Source organism: Zonotrichia albicollis, chromosome 9 (genome assembly GCF_047830755.1).
Source record: "Zonotrichia albicollis isolate bZonAlb1 chromosome 9, bZonAlb1.hap1, whole genome shotgun sequence".
Classification (NCBI taxonomy): Eukaryota; Metazoa; Chordata; class Aves; order Passeriformes; family Passerellidae; genus Zonotrichia; species Zonotrichia albicollis.
Genome location: NC_133827.1, coordinates 38,913,462 through 38,935,644, shown reverse-complemented (window position 1 = coordinate 38,935,644; position 22,183 = coordinate 38,913,462). Strand labels below are relative to the sequence as shown.

At 44.1% G+C, this 22,183-nt stretch overlaps 1 protein-coding gene across 2 annotated transcripts in view; it reads right to left on the bottom strand.

The window, feature by feature from the left end:
* Positions 1–3,910: 3,910 nt before the first annotated feature.
* The window catches only part of GOLIM4 (golgi integral membrane protein 4), a 30,296-nt gene continuing 12,023 nt past the window's right edge, over positions 3,911–22,183 (bottom strand). Inside the window, exons 2-16 of one of the 2 annotated variants that reach the window (XM_005484748.4) lie at positions 21,675–21,749; positions 20,422–20,471; positions 19,049–19,102; positions 18,400–18,550; positions 17,134–17,216; positions 16,492–16,575; positions 13,929–14,099; positions 11,890–12,213; positions 10,460–10,686; positions 9,958–10,037; positions 9,257–9,369; positions 8,046–8,213; positions 7,565–7,633; positions 6,087–6,167; positions 3,911–5,766 (exon numbers count right to left, since the gene is read on the bottom strand). In XM_005484748.4, coding sequence (XP_005484805.2) covers positions 5,605–5,766; positions 6,087–6,167; positions 7,565–7,633; positions 8,046–8,213; positions 9,257–9,369; positions 9,958–10,037; positions 10,460–10,686; positions 11,890–12,213; positions 13,929–14,099; positions 16,492–16,575; positions 17,134–17,216; positions 18,400–18,550; positions 19,049–19,102; positions 20,422–20,471; positions 21,675–21,749 — 1,892 coding nt within the window. In that variant the 3' untranslated portion in view covers positions 3,911–5,604. The remainder of the gene's footprint in view (positions 5,767–6,086; positions 6,168–7,564; positions 7,634–8,045; positions 8,214–9,256; positions 9,370–9,957; positions 10,038–10,459; positions 10,687–11,889; positions 12,214–13,928; positions 14,100–16,491; positions 16,576–17,133; positions 17,217–18,399; positions 18,551–19,048; positions 19,103–20,421; positions 20,472–21,674; positions 21,750–22,183) is intronic. The other variant, XM_014265557.3, reaches the window with a different exon arrangement.

The following is a 22,183-nucleotide window of genomic DNA, read 5'->3' as shown; positions in this document are numbered from 1 at the left end:
TGAGGAACCAAACAAACCAAGCTCTTCCTGCAAGGCTTGGATTCCTTGTTTTTCCCATGCTTTCCTTGCCTTATCTGAGACTGAATTTTCTGAGATGGATTTTGTGGGTTTTGGAGGTCAGGAGGGGGTTCCAAAGCCCACTTTGCACACCAGGGGGGTGGTGAGGGATCATCAGCACAAACAGAGACTTCTGAGCTGCTCTGAACCTGACCTGGGGGCAGCTCCTTTGGGTCTGGGAACAATCATCCCAGAAAAACAACACCAGAAGGCAAACTGCAGCTTTCTGGAGGCAAGGGAACAAACCTGGAAGCTGAATCTGTGCTTTTACCTGGCCTGGATGCTGCTCCCCACAGGAGGCACCTTTAGCAAAGTTGGAAGTTGCTCAGAATGAAATTTCTCACTGGTGTTTTTGTACAGAGCTTCAGGAACCCAACCAGGAGATCCCCAAAGCCCAAACCCTGAGTTCCTGTGGATGATTTGGGGGCTGTGCTGCAAAGCAAGGGGACTCAGTGCAAGGATGAGGAAAGAGCAGCCCATAACTTTCAGCCTGCTTCACTTTCCCAGCTGCTGGGAACAGGGAGAGGTGATGTGGGATAAGCAAATCCCAGATCAGGTTATTCACCAACAGAATTGGCAGTTGTGGGATTGCCTTGGAAGGGAAAAAATATTGATTTTATTTAATTGTTTTGTCCTCTGCTGCATGCAATAGCAGTAACCCAGCCTAGAGCTTAATCTGTGATGCTGCACCTGCAATCAAAAACACCACATCTGTTGCACACCAAAGAGATTTAAGGCACCTTTCTGGAAAGCCAGGGCTCTTTGAAATATTCATGAATCTTCAGCAGTTTCCTAAGATACAGAGGAATGTCAAATAATCTCCTCTTCTGTAACATTCAATACCTTGAGCTGGAAAACCTTTGCAAGATGGAAATGCTCCTCCCTTCTCTCCTCAAGACACTGATGGTAATTCCTGTGCTGCAGATCAGGTGTGGGGCTGGGGTTAATTTAATGGTGGTGTCACTGCAAAGGCTTCAGTGCAAGAGGCTCAATAAAAATAAAGCAGATTTTAGTGACAAGGGGAAGGCCTGAGGTGTCAGTGCCATTCATGGGGATCCATGTGGAGCTCTGGAAAGCCACAACTGCTGAAGGCAGGAGAGCTGAGTGGGAGTGATGCCTCAGGTTGGAGCTTTTGTATTTTTCACATTCTGTGCTGCTTTAGTGTGTAAGTCTGGGTTTCACATTTTGGGATGCTGAGCTCTGTGCACAGAGCAGGGAGACAAAACAATTCCTGCTCCAGCTGGGCACCAAGGACAAATGACCCAAATAGCCCAGGAGCACAAACCCCGTGGGCTGCAGAGAGAAAAACAAGCAGGGTGGGACTGCCTGGGCTAAAGCTGGGATGGGACAATGAACTGCAAGGTGCAAATGGAGCAGAACTGATCCCAGGGACAGACCCCGGGAGCGCTCGTGCATTTTGGGGCCATTTTGGGTCATCTTGGGTGCAGCCCTGGCTGGGCTCTGGTGCTGCCCAAGGTGGATCCATGGAGGAGATGCTTTGGATAAATCCCTGCTTTATTCTGGGACTCTGCCCAGCCTCTGCTCCAGGGCAGCCTGCACAAGGCATCAGGAGGAATAAATCAGGGCCAGAAAGGGCAGAACTGGGCTTTGTGCTGCATTCAGCAGGGCTGGAGCCAGGGGTTTCTTGGAGGCAACCTGACAGGAAGCTTTGGATGGGGAATGCAGCAGGCACTGAGGTAAACTGCAAATTTAATGATGTTTGCTGTGAGGACAAGCCCTGAGGGGGATGTCTGACAGTGTGGAGCCACCATGCAGAACAACCTGCAGAGCTGCTCATTACAGAACAGCCCAAATCCACGTGGGAAGTTATTGCCTGCTCTTCCCTCATCCTTGCACTGAGTCCCCTTGCTCTGCAGCACAGCCCCCAAATCATCCACAGGAGCTCAGGGTTTTGGGCTTTGGAGATCTCCTGGTTGGGTTCCTGAAGCTCTGTACAAAATCTCCATTCTGAGCAACTTCCCAATTTTGAGACTGCTGAAAAATTTTCCAATATTCTAATTTTAAACTTTCTTCAGAATAAATCTGTCTCTTCAGGAACAACGTGGATTGAGGTTTTGCAGATCTGTCACTGTGAATTATAACACTTCCACCAGGACTTTCTTTGAATCACAGCATTATTTTCAACAAATTTATTTTAAAACTCATCAAAATATTGATTTTGAGGTTGGAAGCATCTCAGCATTTTTCATTATTGCACCACATCCCTTCCTTTTACAACCAAATCGATGCATTAACGTGGCCATCTGGCATGGCACAGAGCAGGGAGGGGAACCAGCTCCATTTCCAGTTTGCCTTTGTTTCCTGGCGCATTTGGCAGCCCAAGGGGTGCAGTTGGCTCTTGTGTGCCACACAATGCTGCTGTTCCTCAGGGAAGGAGGTCAGTGGGACACAGAATATTCATAGAGGTCTGGCTTGGAGAGTCTGGAAGCTCAGAACTGAGCTCAGCTACAAGAGCCTGGAGCCCAAGGCTCAGCTGAATACAGTTCTGCACAAATTGCTTTGTGTAATAGATATTTCTGTATATCTGTGTATTAACAGATGTAGAATTCAGGATGGTTTGGGTTGGAAGGGACCTTAAAGCTCATCCAGTCCCACCCATTGCCATGGGCAGGGACACCTCCCACTGTCCAGGGTGCTCAAGGGCTTATCCAACCTGGCCTTGGGCACTTCCAGGGAAGATTTCTTTAATAACCAGCCTAAATTCTCCTCCTCCCATTTTGTACCCATTATATATATATATATATGAATGTGTATATATACCTAAACACATCTATATAATAAATAGATGTATTATATATCTATATGACATATTATGCATCTTACATATGTATAATATATACATAAATTACATATATGTTATAAATTACATACTATATATGTGTATATATATAAATACATATATCTAGATATATAGATATAAATAGATATATAGATATATTTATAGATCTATATTTATCTATAATAGATATAAATATATAATAGATATAAATAATATATATAAATACATATATCTAGATATACATATATATGACATATACATATTACAGATGTATAATATATACATAAATTACATATTATGTGTGAATATATATATATATATGATTTCTTTTAATAACCAGCCTAAATTCTCCCTCTTTCAATTTGTACCCATTATATATCTATGAGTGTATATATATACATATGTATTATACATACATGTATTATATATATATATATATACATGACATATTATACATATTACAGATGTATAATACATACCTAAATTACATATTATACATATAATATATATATATACACATGATGTATATTTTGATGAGTCCCTGCCAGCCCTGCTGCTGCCAAATCCCAAAGTGATGGAACTTTTCCCTTTGAATTCCAGCTTCCCCTCAGCTTGGTCCTAAAGCAGAGCATCACCCTGGGATCAATCACACTCTGAGCTGGACAACTGAGCAGCTCCTGTGCTGCCCATCCTGCCCAGGGCTGGGGCTGTGGCCCAGCTCCACTTGCTTTTAGGTCACAGAAACTCATTAAATTCTTGAAACTCATTAAATTCTTGCTTTAGCCAAGCATCTGGCATTCCCTGAATTCCAGGGATCCTCCTGTGGCAATGAGGAGCAGCTCAGCTCCCCCATGGTCCCCCTGGGTCTGGCATTTTGACCTCTGTCATGCACAGAGGTGGGAATATCATTAACCAAAATATTCCACTTCCCTGAAAATGCTGCCAGGGCTCCATCCCTTCCCCTGCTCCCTGTATTAAAATGAAATCCAAGCACATCATGAGGAAAACCGACACAAGCCCTCAGCATGTGAAAGATCAGTAACTACATTCTAGTTTATTGACTGCAGTCAAGTTTTATTATGCCTCAAATAATTAAATACTGCAACCATGACATTAAAAATACAGGCCAATTTACCAAAATAATTGTATTCTGAAGATTATGTACATATTATACATTTTACAGTCTCATGTAAACTTTTTTTTTATACATAAGGTAAATCTGATTTATGGTAACTAGAAAACCCAAAATATTCACTGACAAAAATCTTCCTATGAAACATAAGCACTGGATCTGAGACAATTAGGAAAATTGCAATGAATGCAAACCAACTATAAAACATAATATAATCAAGTTAGTAGAAAAAATGAATTAAATTACATTCTTATAAAAAATTGAACAGAAAACATTGCTATGCATCATTATTAAAAAAAAAAAAAAAAAAAAAGAACAAAACCAAAGGGAAAAACCCCCACTCCCTCTCTTTATATATTAACACAGCCTTTGATGGGGAGCTCCCCTGTGCCTCATTTCCAGCAATGGGGCATAGCCTGGGAAATCCAGATTCCCATTCTCCTTTAACATATATTAAATACCTAGTGTCTGTACCAATACAAATATTGTATAATTCATGCACTGGGATTATGTTCAGGGTAGCCCACACCAAGGCACAATTTTTGTGTCATTTTCCCCCCCTCCCCTCCCCAGGTTTCAGCATGCAGTGCTGGAGATGTTTGCTAAACAGCTTCTGTGGGCTTTGGCTCGAGTCTGAGGCTCACCCTGGGGCTCACAGAAATCCTTCCAGCAGATTTTTGTAAATAAATAAGGAAAAAGAAGGTAAAGGCCTTAAGTTCAGCATCTTGCACCAACTGTGTCAGCTCAGGACCACGCCCTCCAGGAAACATGGCACTGAGGCAACATCATTCTGGTTCTGGTCAAACATTTTATACATTAATGAGGACAAGGAGATTGCTGCTGCTGTAAATCTTCATCCCTGTGACAGCTGTAGTGTTTTGATTTGGCATAATGGAGCTCCATCTCTAAATTGGTTTTCAGCTCCCAGCTCCTCTCAGCACAGCCCCATTTGCATGAGCAGCCAGGTACTGCCTGTAATTGAAGTACCTGGGAATGCTCATTAAAATAAATGCATAATTGAAGCGTATCTAAACAGCTGCCAAAATTAACAGCTGGCAACTTGGCTGCATTCTGAAGGCTTGTAAAATTTGCATATTTTATAACTGCTCTGCACCTAGGAAAGGCCTGGTCCTGCAAAGGGCACGGCCAGTGCTTGGCTTTGTGAGGTTACAAGGAATTTGCAGCCCTTGGTCAGAATAAATCCATGGAAGACAACGAGCTGGAGTGACTGAAGTCACCTGGATTTAGGCACTAGGAATGTTCCTTCAGTGGTGAGTGCACCTGACATGACACCAAACATTCTGTCAGGCCTGGACAAGGTGAAAGTGTATCCAAAATGGCCTCTACAAACCGTGCCCAGAGTTACAAAAAAATCCAACCTAGAGGATGTCTGGTTATGTACAGCCTGGATAGAAAAGAAATCCTAATCTAGAGTATCAAAATACTGTATTCATATAAACACAGGACAGCACCTAATAGAAAAGTAAAAAGTGGAAAACACAAGCTTTTCTTTTCTTTTTTTTTTTGAAATTAAATACCCTAAAAAAAGTTGGTTAAAAAAAACAAAAACACAACAGGAATTTGTGTACTGGAAAAAGAAAAATGAAGGGAGGAACTACATCTCCCCTCGTCTGCGAGTTTTTGCTGCAACAGCTCTGCCTTCCTCCTCCTCCTCCTCCTCTTCCTCCTCATAATTTTCTTCATGAATTGCTTTCTGGTTGTTGTCTTCTTGCATTTCTTGCTCTTGGTCTGTCCCTCTGTTGTTCTTTTCATCTGCCTGATTGGGGAAAGCAAAATAAAACAAACTTACAACAGATGCAGTGCCTGTTTCTTTATAGCTTATTTTAGGGCAGTGAAATGATTTTCAGCTGGAGTTGTGAGAGCTGATGAGCAGAAACAGAAAAAAAAAAAAAAAGATTTTCCAAAGCCTGCAGGGAGCAAGAATTGACACAGAGATGGAAGGGTGAGCAAAGGAAGTTGGGACAGCATGAAATGTTCGGGTCTGTGGCCCAAAGCAAGCTAGGACAATTCTGATGCCACATCCCTGTGCCATGAGCAGTGTGCTCAGGGTTTGATCCTGGATTGCACAGAACTCACAGTTTCCTCATTTTCCCCATAGGGCTCCTCAGCATTGTGCTCCAGCTCTCGCTTCTTCTCCTCAGTCAGATCCTCCTGCACCTGCAGAGCACGAGAGATGTTCTGTGTGGTTTAATTGCCCTTCAAAGAGTGGCCTGTGCCACAACCGGGCACATGTTCACAGATTTTTACAGAATATTTTTACAGAATGGTATTATGTGATATTCTTACAGAATGAAGGTTCTAAAGAATGGAGAAGAGAGCAGGGAGAGGTTAAAAGAGGATAAAAAGAACCATAATCACCCAACAGTCAGGAAACTCACTTCCTCTGAGAGCATTTAACTTTTAAATACAATTCTCACAGACAAACTCTTCCTTGGAGAGAGTAAGTCACACTGAATGTCTCCCTGATGTTCAGCTTTTGGATCTCTCACTCCCCTCTGCTCTGCCAGCACATTCCCTCCATTCCATGCCCCACTTCCCATGTTAGGTGCAAATTTGAAAGAGGAATGTTTTGGAGTGAACTTGATTTCCTTTTGGGAAGTGCTGCTGTGCTTGTCTGCCCCAAGCAGCGTCCTGTGAGCTGGGTCAGAGGCATCCATCACACCAGGGTCACTTTGGGAAAGATCTGAACAGCAATATTTGAGTCCACCCACTGAAGAACTGATCCCCACTGCAGCATCTCTTTTCTCTTAACTGTTCACTCAATCCCTGCTCCCACTCAGCACAGTGGGCACATCCTTCCTGAGATGTGTACAAATGGTGCCTGGAAGCCAAAGAGCAGCTGCCAAAGGGCAGCTCTGCCCAGCTCCCAGTGGCCTGCTTGGCTGTGAGCAGCAGCATTTTGCTAAGTGCATCCCAGCTAACCCAAAGTGCTCCCCCATGAGGGAGTGACAGCAGCCAACCCCAGGGATTTTTTTGAAAGGGGTTTTGTGGGAAGCAGAAATAGGAATTAATCAGGGACTGCTGAGGGGCTCAGGGTGGTGCCTGCATGGTGAGCAGGACATGAAGGGAGAAGTCCCTTCCCTCCCTCTCTGCTCCAGCTCCATGTGCTGCCAGCTTCCTGAGCAGCTCCAGAACTGCAGCTTGGATTGCCCAGGAGGAGCACAGATAAATCAAAGTCACAGCTACAGAGTAAGTAAGTGGCCAAGGAAGCAGTTTGCTCAGAACTGCACTGTGTGATTAGAGATTAATGAGGTTTTCTGTGACCTTGAGGTTTCCAGGAAATTTTACTTGTGTTGTGAAAGGCTTAATCTTTTCAATTATTGCACAATTAATGCTGTGTGGCATGGAAGAGTAATGGATGGCAGCAGAGGAGCATGAGTAAGCCAGAGTGTATCCAGAAGGGGACAGCAGAGTAATGGCAAAGACTTCCCAGGTTTCAGAAGTCACACAAAGTGATTTGGGTTTATCCTGCAGTTCCCAAAGACACCAAAGAGTGTTAATGGAGCTGTGCTCTGCTGCCTGAGCCCACACCTGCCTTGGGTCTGTGTTCTTACCTCCTCTTCTCCCTCTTCCTGGTATTGTTCATCCACATTATCCTCCTGCTGGTCAGGATTTCCTGCCATCTGCACAAAGATCACATAAAAATTCAGATCTATGAGCTTGCCTAATAATCAGAGGGCTGAAGATTAAAGCTTCTTGTTCTGGAACTAAAGCTCTCTGTAAAGCTGAAGTAACAATAATGGCAGGAGAAGTTTTAGTGCATTCATTAGCAGCAGTGAGAGCCCAGCTCTGTGATTTAAAGTTGCCCTCAATTAAAAAATAGCAGGAGGAATATAAGAAAAATCACTTCACAGAATAAAGCAAGACTTTCCATACTAAGCAGGAAGACAATGGAATATTCACCCCACTGAAGACCAATGCCATAAAAATTCAGACTCTCTGTGCCTGGAGGAGTTTACAGCTCCAGCACAGTTGAAATGTGCAGCTTTAACCTCCTGAAGGAGCCCCAGAGGTGCCTCTTTTGCCTTTACCCACCACCAAGTGCTCCTCCATTCCTGGATGTCCTTGTTTCTGACCCGTTTCCTTGTGCTTCTCACTCTCCTCAGGCAGGTTTTCTTCTCTCTCTTGCTCAGCCTCTTCAAACTCATCCTCTCCCTGATTATTGGGGTCATCAGCAGGATTCACATCTTCCATGGCTGCCTTCTGTAATCCACAGGAGGGAGTGTTAAACACTTTCAGCCATGCTCCAGCTGTATTTTCTTTGAAAGAACAGCAGCATGGGCTGTCAGAGCCAGCTCCATCCCCACGGGCAGCAGCTGCAATCTCTGCAGGGACAGAGGTGCAGGCACCTGTCTGTGAAACCCACAGAATTCTGTCCCAGAGCTGCTGCACAGCCTGTGCTTACTGACCAGCTGCCAGTGCCTGATAAGGCCATGTGAACACAGATAAGAGCTGAATGCTCACAGCTCCACAGGGCTGATGGCATCACTCACTATCAGCCTCTCCTGCTCTGTTGACCTTGGCTATGTCTACAAGAAAACAAAACACTTTTCACCTTTGCCAGGCTGAAAAGGAGCATTTTCTGCTTATCATTCAATAAAAGCAGTTTTGTATCTTTACAGACAACAAGTTAAAGATCCCTCAGAAATATTCACTGTACTTAATTTGCTGAATGGGAGGGGAGTCAGGAAGGTGCACTTGATGTGGACAGCCCCAGGCAAGCTGGAGTTTGGGGGAAGGCCCAGGGCGAATCTCCTGCCCCAGATCTCTGTGCAGTTGGTGTCAGGGCTCAGTTCAGTGCTGACCTACATCCTCTGTCAGGACCTCACACATCTACACTGACTCCAGCTGGATACAGAGCCTCTTGAGCTGGCCTTTCATTAATGACAGCATGAAAAACCCCATCCCCTCTCATTTTGACTGGGCACTGCTGGTATTTTTTGAAGCCAAATGTACCTGTTCAAGTCCCAGCTAAGACCAACTCCTTTATTCCACCGAAAGCGCAGATCAAAGGAATGTGGAAATAAACACCTTGCTTCCCACAAGGGAGCTTTCTCCTTTTATTTCTTCCCAAATGAGTAAGGACACCTTTAAATAGATTTTAGATGCTGTTTTCAACTGTCAAGCCTGTCTTCCTGGCAGACCTCTGCTTATCTCATTTCTATAAGGTGCAATTATGTCAGACGAGACCTGTGGGTTCTCACTTCAGTAGCACTGCAACCCTCAGCATCTTAATTCATACTTACTGATTCATCAGCCTGCTGATTTTCTGCCTGATGTTCTGCTTCTTGCTGTTCATTTGCATTATTCTGATCATCATCTTCACCTTCATCCTGGTGCTGGTTGTCGTGTTCATAAGCTGAGGAATTTTTTAGGTGATTATTGTTTTACAGCAGTTTTTAGTTATCCTTTTAGGAGTCTCCTACAGACAAGGTTCCACATGTGTTTTTAGCAGTGGGAAGTCTCTACATAAACAGATAATGCTCACAAAATTGATTTACTCCTAATAGGAAACAGAAATTAAAGGATCAGGCCAGGCTGGATGGGGCATTGAACAGCCTGGGCTAGTGGAAGGCGTCCCTGTCCATGGCAGGGGTGTGGAATGATTTGAGTGCCTTCCAACCCAAACAATTCCATGATTCTATAATTTAAAGAGCTCAAACAAACCCAAAAGCAGAGCCAGGAGCATAACCAAGATCCACAGAGCCTGGTAATAACAGCTCAGTCAAAAGGACACTCTTCCTTTCAGGAATGTGGATATGATCTTTAGTAATTCCTCTATTTCACTCAGTCACTTCAGCCATGGTTATTTGAGCTTCTGGTTTTAAATTGCAAGTTTATGTTTCACTTGAATCCAATCTGGATATGAAATGAATATTAAAGTCTCCCATGCAAGGCAGCACACAGGGAGCCTGTGAGCATGGCAGGGGCAGAAAATCTCTCTTACCTCCTTCCTCCTCCTGAATACCTTGCTCTTCCTCCCCTTGCACAATGTCCTGGTCCATGTTATCATAATGAGCCTGTTGGCTGAGAACATTAAAAGCCAAGCATCATTTCAGTTTCAAAAGTGTGCTTTCTGCTTTAATAAACAACCTCCCCACCTGCAGCTCTGCCTCTCTCAGCAGCTGCCACAGCAGGCCCCAGTTTCATGCTCTATTATCTGGTGTTTTCTCACATCACCTTTCCTGAAAAATGCTTGATAGATCAGAGACTTGCTTGTGCTGCTACCCTGACTTTGTGTTGTGTCTCTGTATGTGGAGCCTGCAGTCCTGAAGGATATGGGTCAGGCAAAGAGCAAAGTCAGGACTCTGAATTTTAGGGAACAAAGCTCCAGCCCTTCAAGGAATGAGCCAACAGAACCCCCTGGAAATCTGCCCTGGAACAAGGGAGCAGAACAAAGCTGACAACACAAACCCAGAGCACGACAAGCCCAAGAGGGAGAGTCGCACCTGAGGCGGTTTTTGAAGAGTTTCTCCCCTTGCTCTGCCTGTCTCTGCAGCTGGAGCTCTCTCTCCTGGAGCTGCTGCTGCCTCAGGAGCTGCCCCCTGAGCCTCTGCTGCTGCAGGGACTCCTGCTGCTGCCTCAGCTGCTCGGCCTCCTCCGCCCTCTGCGCCCCGAGGTGCTGCTGCTCCAGCTGCTGCTCGTAGGCTGCTTTCTGCCTCTTGGTTGGTGTTACCTGCCACAGAAACGTGTTAGTCACACATTAAACATCCTCTCAGTGATCAGAAACAAAAAAGCTGTCCACAGGGAAAAACAAGCTCCATGCAATTACAGCAAAGTTATTTTTAAGTTTTTGTGTCCTCGCTTGAAGTTAAAACATTTCTTGGAACATAGACTGGAAGTGTTGGGGTGTTTGTGGAGTACACAGGGAAGAAAGAGGAGATTGTGGGCTAAGGAAAGCCATGCTCTTCCTGTAAATCATAATAAAACCTCCCAACATATTACACAGTAAAAGGAGGTTTCGCTGACTGATAAGACAGCAAAAAGTTTCCATTGATTTAAGTGGTAATCTCAGGGGGAGCTGCTTTTAGCCTTAAGCGAGACACTGCACATCTTTTTGTACTCAGCAATAACTTAGACTAACTCCAGCTTCACAGCTTAACCCACTGCTGCTGTTCTGACCCTCTGCAGCTCCTCAGCTCTCCAGCAGCAGCTCCTCATTACACCACAGTGACACACTTAATCTGCCAGGACAGAAAGTGTTTACAAAGCCTACAGCGAGACCAGTGAAATACATTTTCCATGCAGATCCAATCTAGGATGCAAATCCAGGTTTTATTTGCTGGTTTTATTTAGAGCTGCACACTGACTTCCCCTGGCTATTTCAGTCATGTTTGTCTGGCAGTTAAAATTCCCTGTCAAACACCAGTGAGCACTGAGCTGGCAGTGTGTTTGCAGAGGGCAGGTACCTCTGACAAGGAAACACTCTGCAATTTGCTGAGATGCATCAAGTTACCAAAGCAGAGCAGTTCTCCATCCCAGCCTCCCTCTCACCTGCTGAGTTCTCCATCAGCTACCACGGGCCTCAGGTTTAAAGTGGGAGACAGAATTCAGTCTGCTGCTCTTTTTTTCTCTTTTTTATTTTCCATCTGCTGCTTTTGATCAGCAGAATTAATGTTCATTAGGATCTGGCCAGCACTGCAGAACAAGAGTGCTCGAGTTGAGCCTGAATCCTATCACATCCAAGTGCTTTGAATCCCAAATTTTCTATAAACATGACAGTAATTTTATCTAAAAACCAGCGAGTGCTCTGAATCCCAAACTCTCTATAAAAACTTTATTCTTCCTAGAAATAGGTGACTGCAATACAAGGCCAGCAGTGAAAAGAGAAGCCTCCATTCAAACAGCAGATTTAATCAATTAGAAATGAGCTCCCTACCTGTGAGTGCAGGTGATCACCCAACATGTTGGTTTCCTCTTCCTTTTGTTCCTGCTTTTTCCATTCGTGCTCCTCTGGGGCTTGGTCCTGCTCCTCCTCCAGGCGCTCAGGCTGCCCTGCCTGCTCCATTTCTTCCTCCTCAAGCTCCTTTTTGCGTTCCTCTTCCATCTGCTCTGCCCGCTGCTGCTCATCCTCCCCAGCCTCCTGCTGCTCCTGGATGTTCAGCTCCCTGGCATTCTGGTGAGCCTTTCCCTGCATGTGGAAAGGCTCAGCCCTGTCCTGCTCCTGGCTCTTTGCTTCTTCTCCCTCCCTTGGCTTCTCATTCTGCAAAACAGACACGGGATTATGTGTGTACAACACATTTATGGATTTCAGTTTCAAGAGAGCCAAGGACAGGCTTGGATCCTTTATGCCAGCCCAGAGCTGTTGTCAGCAGGGCCAAATGCCTGGTTTGGAACGAGATCCTCCTGCCAAATGGGGTCATTACCTGGTTTGTGGCTCTACAGCTACACAAGGTGTTGCACAGTTCCACCACAGAGTAAGCTAAGCCTCATTTTAGTTGAAAAATGAAAAACTGTTACAATTCAACAAAGCCAGCTTTGTGTTCTAGAGACACAGTTTAATGCTGGCTTTGGCAGAACTGGGTTCACGGCTGGACTCAAAGATCTTACAGTTCTTTTCCAAACTAAATGATTCCATGATTTTTATTTCTTGTAGAAATTCTTGTAAAACAAAATCACAACTGTTTTTCCTTAATTTCTTCATTTACTTCTAGATTACACGTTTTCTGCTTGAACCTTGGTGTGCCAATTTTAAATACACTGACTTCAATGTGCTACTGGGACCTTATAAAATCTCTTCCAAACTTCTAAAAGCTTTCTGTAGCATTTGAGATAACTCAAATTTTAGATTCCTTATTTAAAAAATATGAATTTTGACTTGTAAAACAAAACCACAACTGGTTTTTCTTAACTTCTTCCTTTACTTCTAGATTACACGTTTTCTGCTTGAACCTTGGTGTGCCAATTTTAAATACACTGACTTCAATGTGCTACTGGGACCTTATAAAATCTCTTCCAAACTTCTAAAAGCTTTCTGTAGCATTTGAGATAACTCAAATTTTAGATTCCTTATTTAAAAAATATGAATTTTGACTTGTAAAACAAAACCACAACTGGTTTTTCTTAACTTCTTCCTTTACCTCTAGATTACACGTTTTCTGCTTGAACCTTGGTGTGCCAATTTTAAATACACTGACTTCAATGTGCCACTGGAACCTTACAAAATAAATATTTATTAAAAACGTCTAAAAGCTTTCTGTAACACTTGAGACAGCTAAAATTTTAGATTTCTTATTTAAAAAATATAAATTTTGACTTGTAAAACAAAATCACAGCTGGTTTTTCTTAACTTCTTCCTTTACTTCTACATTACACGTTTTCTTCTTGAACCTTGGTGTGCCAATTTTAAATACACCAATGTGCCACTGCGACCTTATAAAATAAAAATCTCTAGAACTTCTAAAAGCTTTCTGTAACACTTGAAATAGCTAAAATTTTAGATTTCTTATTAAAAAAATTTAAATTTTGACTTGTAAAACAAAATCACAACTGGTTTTTCTTAACTTCTTCATTTACTTCTACGTTTACTTCTGGATTACACATTTTCTGCTTGAACCTTGGTGTGCCAATTTTAAATACACTGACTTCAATGTGCCACTGGAACCTTACAAAATAAATATTTATTAAAAACCTCTAGAAGCTTTCTGTAACATTTGAGACAGCTAAATTTTTTTTTATTTTAAAAATTTAAATTTTGAGCAACTTCTTAAAACAGCTGGCATACATACACATAAAACTGGACTAGGCATGTGAGAAAAGACCATGACGAATAGATTTCCTCACCACTCAATAACTCAACCACTCCTCAGGGCTCCCCTCCAGCAGTGACAGGGGTGCAGAGCCAAACCCCCTGTCCTGAGGGACACCCAGCACCCTGTGCTGGCTCAGCAGCCCTGCTGGGCTCTCTCAGCCCTGTACCTGCTGCTGCTGCTCAGTCCCAGCCCCAGGGGGCTCCGGGGGGCGGCTCTGGGGGGACGGGCCCCGCGCCTCCGGCTGCTGCTCCTTCCCTCCTTCCTCCTTCTCCACGTCTTGGAAACTTGGGATTTTTTTCAGTGTGTCCTTCAGCTGTTTGTACTCTTCCACCTGGGTCTAAAGCCAACATGTTAATTATAGTGTGTCCAAATTAATTTCTTAATCAAATGTAGTCACCTTGAAGTGAAGTTGCTGGCAGGACATGTAGGACAAAGCTTGATATTCCAGGGATGGGAGCTTTTAAAATATAATTTTTTCCTCCAAACATTAAATGACACTGATCCATCAGGATCTTATCAAAGTGCACATGCAGACCAAAGTGTATTAAAAACATCTCTGTGGGACAAAGAAGAGGAGTTGTTTTATTCATGCCAAGCAGCAGAAGTGTCAGAAGAGGATGATGAAGCTTTCCTGGCAGACTAAAGTGAGGGAAGTCAAAAGCACCACAACTTCTCCTTTGCTGGTGGAAAGAAGTGCAGCTCTTTCAGAAACAGAAATTTTAAAGTACATCCACATGTCATGAAAATGCCAAGTGCTCAACATTTAGACAGGTGTTAGACAAGACAACAGCCAACATACAGAACTGAGGCAAAGAAAGTCACAGTGGTGAAGAGTAAGGGGATAAGCAGAAGGGAAAAAAGAAAAGAAATAGAAGGAAAATGTAAATTTCCAAAGGCTTCCTGAAATGCAACAGTAAAATGTTGGGAATTTGATTTGCTCTTTAACTTTGGACAGGATCAGGAAGCTTTAATGAAAATCCAGCAAGGTTGGTAGCCCAATCCCTGGCTCTGCAGTAAGAAGATTTCCAATTTCATAGGATTTTTTGGGGTGGGCAGGGTGTTTAAGAGCTGATCAGCTGCAAACACACAGGTGCCACACCAGAGAATTTCCCTGCTGCTCCAGGGGACGTGTGAGTGTGTTTGAGAACCTCCACAAGCCTAGGGACCCCTAAAACAGAATGGCCTAAAGGGAAAGCAGAGTGAACAGCAGAGTCACTAAAATGAACATTCTGAGTCAATGCCACAGTTTAAGAGGTGCTGATACTGGCAGAAAACAGGGTTTATTAAAATATATAATTAATCTGCCTGGCTTAGAAAAAGCACTATGACCAAAACACTTTAAAGATTTGGGTTAGTGCAGTATTGACTACTGGTGTTCAATGTCTAGAACACACCCAGAAATAGAGGGATCATTAATGGAGCTGGGAAGGAATCCCCTGGGGGATTTCTGCAGCTGGTTTGCAGGAGAAACCACTCAAAAGTGTGAAACGCCCTCTGTTCTCAAGGCCCTTCCCTGGAGGGTCCCTGTGGGACAAATGTCCCAGCCTGGCTGCAGACAGAGGGGCTTTGTGTGGCACAGGATTTCTAATTAAAGACCTGAATCAAAGCCAGGAGAGTGGGGAGCTTCCCTTTGGGCTTGGTGAACCTCAGATCAGCCCCTCCACGTGGCCTTGTGGAATTTCAGATGTTATCAGCACACACCACACAGCAAATGTGGCCAGTGGGAGAAGAGCTCAGAATTAGCTGCCAGTGTGGGTTAGCACTGCAGATTATGATTCTTCAGATATTCAGTCTGTGAGGGACCTTCCTGATCTTTCCCTGTTTTTTGAGTATCTTACACATATTGACAGGCACAACAGCAGAACTGGGGGAAAAAAATTCAATGCTTCTAATGCTGCTAACGATTTTGTGGACTGTGAAAATGCCTAAATGAAGGAAATCAGTCAGGAATAAAAATAACTTCACACTGCCTCATTGCCTTTCCCTGTGATCTTTCACCAAAAGTCTTCCTCTGCTCCAACATCACTCCCACTTCCAGATTCCCTGTGGCCTCCACAGCTTGTACTGGCACAGCTGACTGAGCCTGCAACAGTTTGTGCTTCATGGATAGTTCACTTGAAAGTGACATTTAAGGAACTTAATGCTGCTGGTTCTAAAAACTAATCTGAGCTGCACCTGGAGTTTTCATAATTGCACACACATCTCCATCTATGTTCTGCTGCTGCTGTGGCTCAGAGCAGCTCTGGCTGCCCCTGGAGCTCTGAAGTGTCCAAGGCCACGATGGACACTGGGCCTGGGATGGTGGAAGGTGTCACTGCCATGGCAGGGGTGGCACTGGATGAGCTTTTTCCAGCCCACTCTGGAATTGCATGAAAACCTCTCAGCCTCCCCAGACACACCCAAGAAGAGATCTGGCACCAGCAGCCAGGGCTCAGAGACAAATGTGAGGGTCAGAGTGCAGGGTGCTCACAGCAGTTCCCGCAGAGAGGACAGAGACAGAAAGGCACTGACAGCTCCCAGGGAAGCAGAGACTCCTTTGCCAGGACCGCATGCACTGCTGGGCTGGCCCCCAACCTGCTCTGCCCCCTGAGCCCTCTGGGGAGCAGCCCCTCTGTGCCATGCACTCCTGGGTCCCCATGCCAGAGGCACATGCAGCGCCCTGCAGCCAGCAGAGGTTTGGAGACAGATCTGGGAAGCTGAGAGCCAGCAGGAGCTGCTTTCCTTCTGACCTGAGCAGCAGCTAGTGCACTCTTGTGGTCTTCCAATGTCACCACAAGCTCGTTGTGCTGGGACAGTAAGTTCTTATGCTGTTGCTACACAAAAAGAAGAACATCACATGTTTCACATAAAGTTCATTCTAAAGATCACTTAGGGGGGGTTTGAACTAGGAAGATAATTCAATTTACTTTGAAAAGAAAATCCTTAGCTGAAATTTATTTATTTCACATATTAAACAGGCAGAGGAAGCAAGCACACCAGGGAAGGCAATTTGAAGGCCAGGATGTGCATAACTAAAATAAAATTAAAAGTCGGGGTAGATGTTGATGGACATTAAAAAAAAAACAGATGGAAAACATTAGTTTTGGCATTGAGTTTTGCCAATGAGTTTTGGCATTGAGTTCTGCCAATCAAACCTGATTTTTAACTTGTGAAACCAAATCCTGATTTTTATACTAAACACTTTTTATTTTTTTTATGGGCATACACCTAAAGTGCAGGTGGCAAAAGACAAATCCAGTCCAGCCTTTTCCTCTCCTTTTTCCCACATAACAGAAACTACAAATCTACAGCGCAGCCTGTTCTGAGCTTGGGAAAACTTGGGAAAATTTTTTCTTCATGATTTTGAAAGTGCTTCTCAGAGCAAGGCCTACCTTGACATCCTGCAGCTGGGTGTGAATGTCTTGGTGAGCTTTTCTCAGCTGCCTGTTCTCCTCCCGTAAGTTATACAGGGATTCTGTTGAAACGAAATGAGAAAAATACAGAGTTTAAACATGGCTGGATTTGTAACACCAGGCTAAGCACTAAAATTAAGACTATAACACAATCTACATAAAATCCCACACGAGTCCTGTAGTAAAAATTAGGTAGAATAATTGTATGGTTTGTTTTTCTTCCCTCTCCTATTAAAAGCTGTCCATTTTCAAGCAGAAAATCATAACATTTGGTGAAATTTTCTATCAGTGCACCCAGCGTGCACCTGGAATTCTGCATCACTGCTCCTGCTGGGTGCTGCAGATGGCAAAATTCCCTCTGGAAATCTGAATCCTGGAAAGGCACAGAGGAAGGCACCCTCCCCTCTTTCCCCATATCACACCTGGTGAGTGACAATTTTCTGTCACAGGACCCAGCTATTCCTTTGGAAGGGTGCCCAGATGGCTCCAAAAGCTTCTGGGATCAGGGACAGAGGCTTCTATTCCCACTTTTTACATGATCCACATCCACATGATGTGGATGTGGAGCCAACAAACAACCTCTGCCTGCAGTGCAGACAAACAGCTCCAGAAGCAACCCCTGTGTTAGGGACAGGTGGCAGAGAAGGCTCTGATGGACACAGCCCCATCCTTTTGCTCCATGGAACTGTGCAATGAGGATGGAAGAGGCCTGAAAACTGCCCAGAATCTCCAGCAGGAAACTGTGGATGCCAAGAGTAAAAACTGAATTCACCACCCAAGTGTATAGGGGCAATGTGCTCCAGAGGAGATGGCACATACAGGGAAAAAGGAGGAATAAAATGTAAATAAAGTCACTTCAGAAAGGGGCACAATTACATCTCTGCTAGCAGTGGCAAGTATTCTTAGATTGCCTTTCAGCTACAAACAAAATGAGGCAAACCTTTTTTCCCAGGTTTATACCAGTCTTAGAATTAAAAATTAAAGACTGATTCAATAACCTCTGACACTGAACAGGCTTTTAAGTGCTGGCTTTTTTGCTACTTCTGTGACCCAGACAGAAACACAGAGCACATACAAACAGATTTCAGAGAGAGGCCTCAGAAAATCATCAATAAAATGGAACTTGTCAGGAGGCAGAAGATGCACGAACGACCTGTGAGTGAGAACAGAGAAAATGTCTCTCTCACACCACACAAAGCCAAACACCCAATTTAACGTGGGCAGCCAGACACAGGTTAAATTTACCCTTCAGCTTGGAGATCTCCTGCTCCTTCTCCTGCTGCAGCTGTAGGTATCTCTCCTTGTGATCACTGAATGTCCTGCTGAACTCCTCTCCCTGCTTTCGGTGATCTTCCTCAAGGTCAGCGTGCTGTTTCTTCAGCTCTTCGTGTTGACTCTGCAAACACCAAGTTGGGACACTGGAACAGCTCTGTATCTGCAGATCTGGCTAATATTGTCTTTGGCAATTTGTTTAGTAAGTGCAGATGAATAGGAAGCATTCATAACAGGAAGGTTATTATTCAAAGCATGCACATTGCAGCTCCCTCCAAACACAAAATGATCTCTGTGACGAGCAGGCTCCTCTCCCAGGGCTGTGTCACCTCACCCCAGAGCTGCACTGTCCCCCTGGGAGCTGCTGAATGTGGCTCAGAAAATCCCTGTGCCAAACTTCAAAAGGGCTGATAAGTCAGCCTTCCCTACATGTAATTGCATCTGATAAGATTGATTTACCCACTGGAAAGCCTGACTAGGAAAAACTGCAGGAAACCAGATTTTAATTGTCAGAGGAAGGCCCTGTCCCTACCCTGGCACTGTGCAGTGGTGCCAGAAGGCAGCAGGCTGTGTCCCCCCAGCAGAACCAGCTGCAAGGTGCTCTGCTGCCCCAGTCACCCACCTTCAGCATCTGGTGCTGCACGCTCAGGGCGCTGTATCTGCTGTTGGAGTCTTGCTGCAAAACAAAAACACTCCTGTGAAACCCCTGACACCCCCTGAGCTCTGCACACACGGCTTTGGGAGTCACCAGCCAAGGGAGGCACTCCCCAGGACACAAATCCATCCTTCCCATGGCTTTGGAGCTCTCCAGGACACAAATCTATCTTGGAGCTCCCCAGGACACAAATCCATCCTTCCCATGGCTTTGGAGCTCCCCAGGACACAAATCCATCCCTCCCCTGGTTTGGAGCTCCCCAGGACACAAATCCATCCTTCCCGTGGCTTTGGAGCTCCCCAGGACACAAATCCATCCTTCCCATGGCTTTGGAGCTCCCCAGGACACAAATCCATCCCTCCTCTGGTTTTGGAGCTCCCCAGGACACAAATCCATCTTCACCCTGGTCTGGAGCACCCCAGGAGACAAATCCATCTCTCCCTTGGTTTGGAACTCCCCAGGACACAAATCCATCTTGGAGCTCCCCAGGACACAAATCCATCCCTTCCCTGGTCTGGAGCTCCCCAGGACACAAATCCATCTGCCCCCTGGATTTGGAGCTCCCCAGGACACAAATCCATCTTGGAGCTCCCCAGGACATCAATCCATCTCTCCCCTGGTTTGGAGCTCCCCAGGACACAAATCCATCTCTCCCTTGGTTTGGAGCTCCCCAGGACACAAATCCATCTTGGAGCTCCCAGGACACAAATCCATCCCTCCCCCCTGGTTTGGAGCAGAGCAAGCTCCCACACTCTGCACCTACTGCAGCAACAACCTATTTTAACTCCTGTTCCTCAGCTCCCAAACTGCTCCCCAGTTTCAACATGAAATAGCCATAAAATCCTAATTTACTTGCTTTATAAAGAGTTCTTTACAGGTTTCTGGGTCCTCTGCCAGACAGAGCTTTCCTTCTGGCACTTGGTATATAAAACAAAGTTTCTTGATGTCTTTATGCTTTCCAGTTCAAAGCCCATGTGTTAGAAAGCTGTCACTGTTATTTTCCCTGGGGGCTAAGCTACAAAAAGATTTCTAACACCTTCTTATTCCCCTTTCCCCTTAAATAAAACAACATCACGTTTGAACTACCATAATATAAACAGGGGATTATTTTCTAAATTAATTTTCTGGAGAGGTATTAGTATCTCCCACTATAGCTCAAATAATTAGGAATTGGAGAGCACTTATGAATGCAGAGTAGAACTGGGATGAGCGAGAGCTCTTTCAATTAGTATTTTGCAAGATCTCTTCCTTTGAACAGTCATAATTGCAAAGTATTTCCTTTTCCTTGCAACTCAAATAGCATCAGTTATTAAAAACTTGTTCTAGGCATGATGACTTACCCTTCCTTTATTTAGTGTTTCCTGTGCTTCTAGTTTATAAACAAGAAAATCTGCAACATAAAAGGGAAAGTAATGATGAAAAAAAAACGCCAGGAAGATGAGAATCTGGGCTTGAATAACTCGACTGTTGAGTACATAAATTCTCTTCAAGAGCTGAATATTCATGCACAAACAATTTTCAAAGGATTTAAAAAAAAATAAAAAAGAAAAACAACCTATGGAGAATTTGACAAAATGAGCAAATTCTCAAAATGCAGAAACTTTAAAAAGTTTCATAAAATAGTTTCACTTAAAGTTTTCATACCATAGTGAGGGGTGCAGAGTTCAGGCTCAAATCTACAGAGGGGTGATTAAATCTGACACATGAACTCTCTCAGCAGAGGCCCAAGAGAATCATTCAAAAGGAAAAGGGCATTTATTAACTGTGTATTCTTGGAAATAACAAAACATTTCCTCATTTATTTCTTGACCTCTGTCTGTGTGCAGGGTTTGAGAAGGTGCCTCCCCTCGGGCAGCAGCGGGAGCATTCCACACTAGGTGGCACCAGAAACCCACAAGACCTGCACGGTGAGAATCACTGCTCACTCCCTGTCAGCTCTGCTAACATTTTAATTTAATAATTTTAATATTTTTAATTTAGCAGCTGAGGCCTCAGTTTTAGGAAGAACAGAGGCTCTACCCTGAGAATAGCAGTGAATTTAAAGCCTGGGGAAACTCAGAGGATTGAATCCTGCTGAACTTCCACAGAGGGCACACAGAGGTGTATGAAATGCAATTTGTGTTTGCCTCACTCACACCTAGAATTTAGTTTTAATCAGGAAAGGTGAATAAGTATGTGCTCACCCTAAAAACATCTAAAAGCACTGATTCCAAGTTTAGTTCCCAGTTGATGGAATGCAGGAAAAGATCCCAAGGTTTTGGTACAAGTTTTGAAATTTTGGCATACCAGGACAGGATTTACACATGCCCACACCCCACATACATGTTGGGCTTTTATGTACATGGATACAAACCCATTCTCTGTGTTTATTACTTCATATTGCAGTCAGCTGTAAATAGTATTAAAGAGATGATTGCTTTTAAATAGATCTGATTAAAAAAGATTAAATAAAGAAGAACAACACAGCTCTGCCAAGTGGGTCATAATACATTGCTTATATATTACCCAACTGATTTAAAATTGAAGAAAAACCATTTGAAATTACTTTCTACTATAACCAAGTTAAATATCTAAGTGAAAAGTACATTTTTACCTTCCTTTGCTTTCTTATGTTCCAGCCTTTCCTTTTGCAGTGACTTTTCTAATCTTGACCGGTGCTCATACACAACTGAAAAGAGAAATTTTGTTCACAATTCATTTCAAAACTAACACACACAAACCTCACCATTCACCCCAACACGCCCAGGGGAGTGTTGGCACAGAATGCACCAGGAAAATACAAGTGGAATGAGGTCATGGGATAAAGGGCTGTTTGTAACCCTTGTGACAGTAACTTTTTCCCTTTTTGCTCCCTTTATCGATCCCAAATCCTGGGTTATTTGCATGGCTAACACAGAATGTGATAACCAGGTGAGGGATTTGTTTGTGGAGGCAGCCAGCTGTGGTGGAGCTTCCAAAGGCTCTTTGCTTCTCAGGAATGCAGGGACATTTTCCACGTTTCCATCCTCCCCTGCCTTGTTTGCACACAGACAAGGAAATAGGACAGGGCAGCTCTGCTGCCAGAGGAATTCCTGGCAGCACACAGAGTGTCACAAGGAGGGA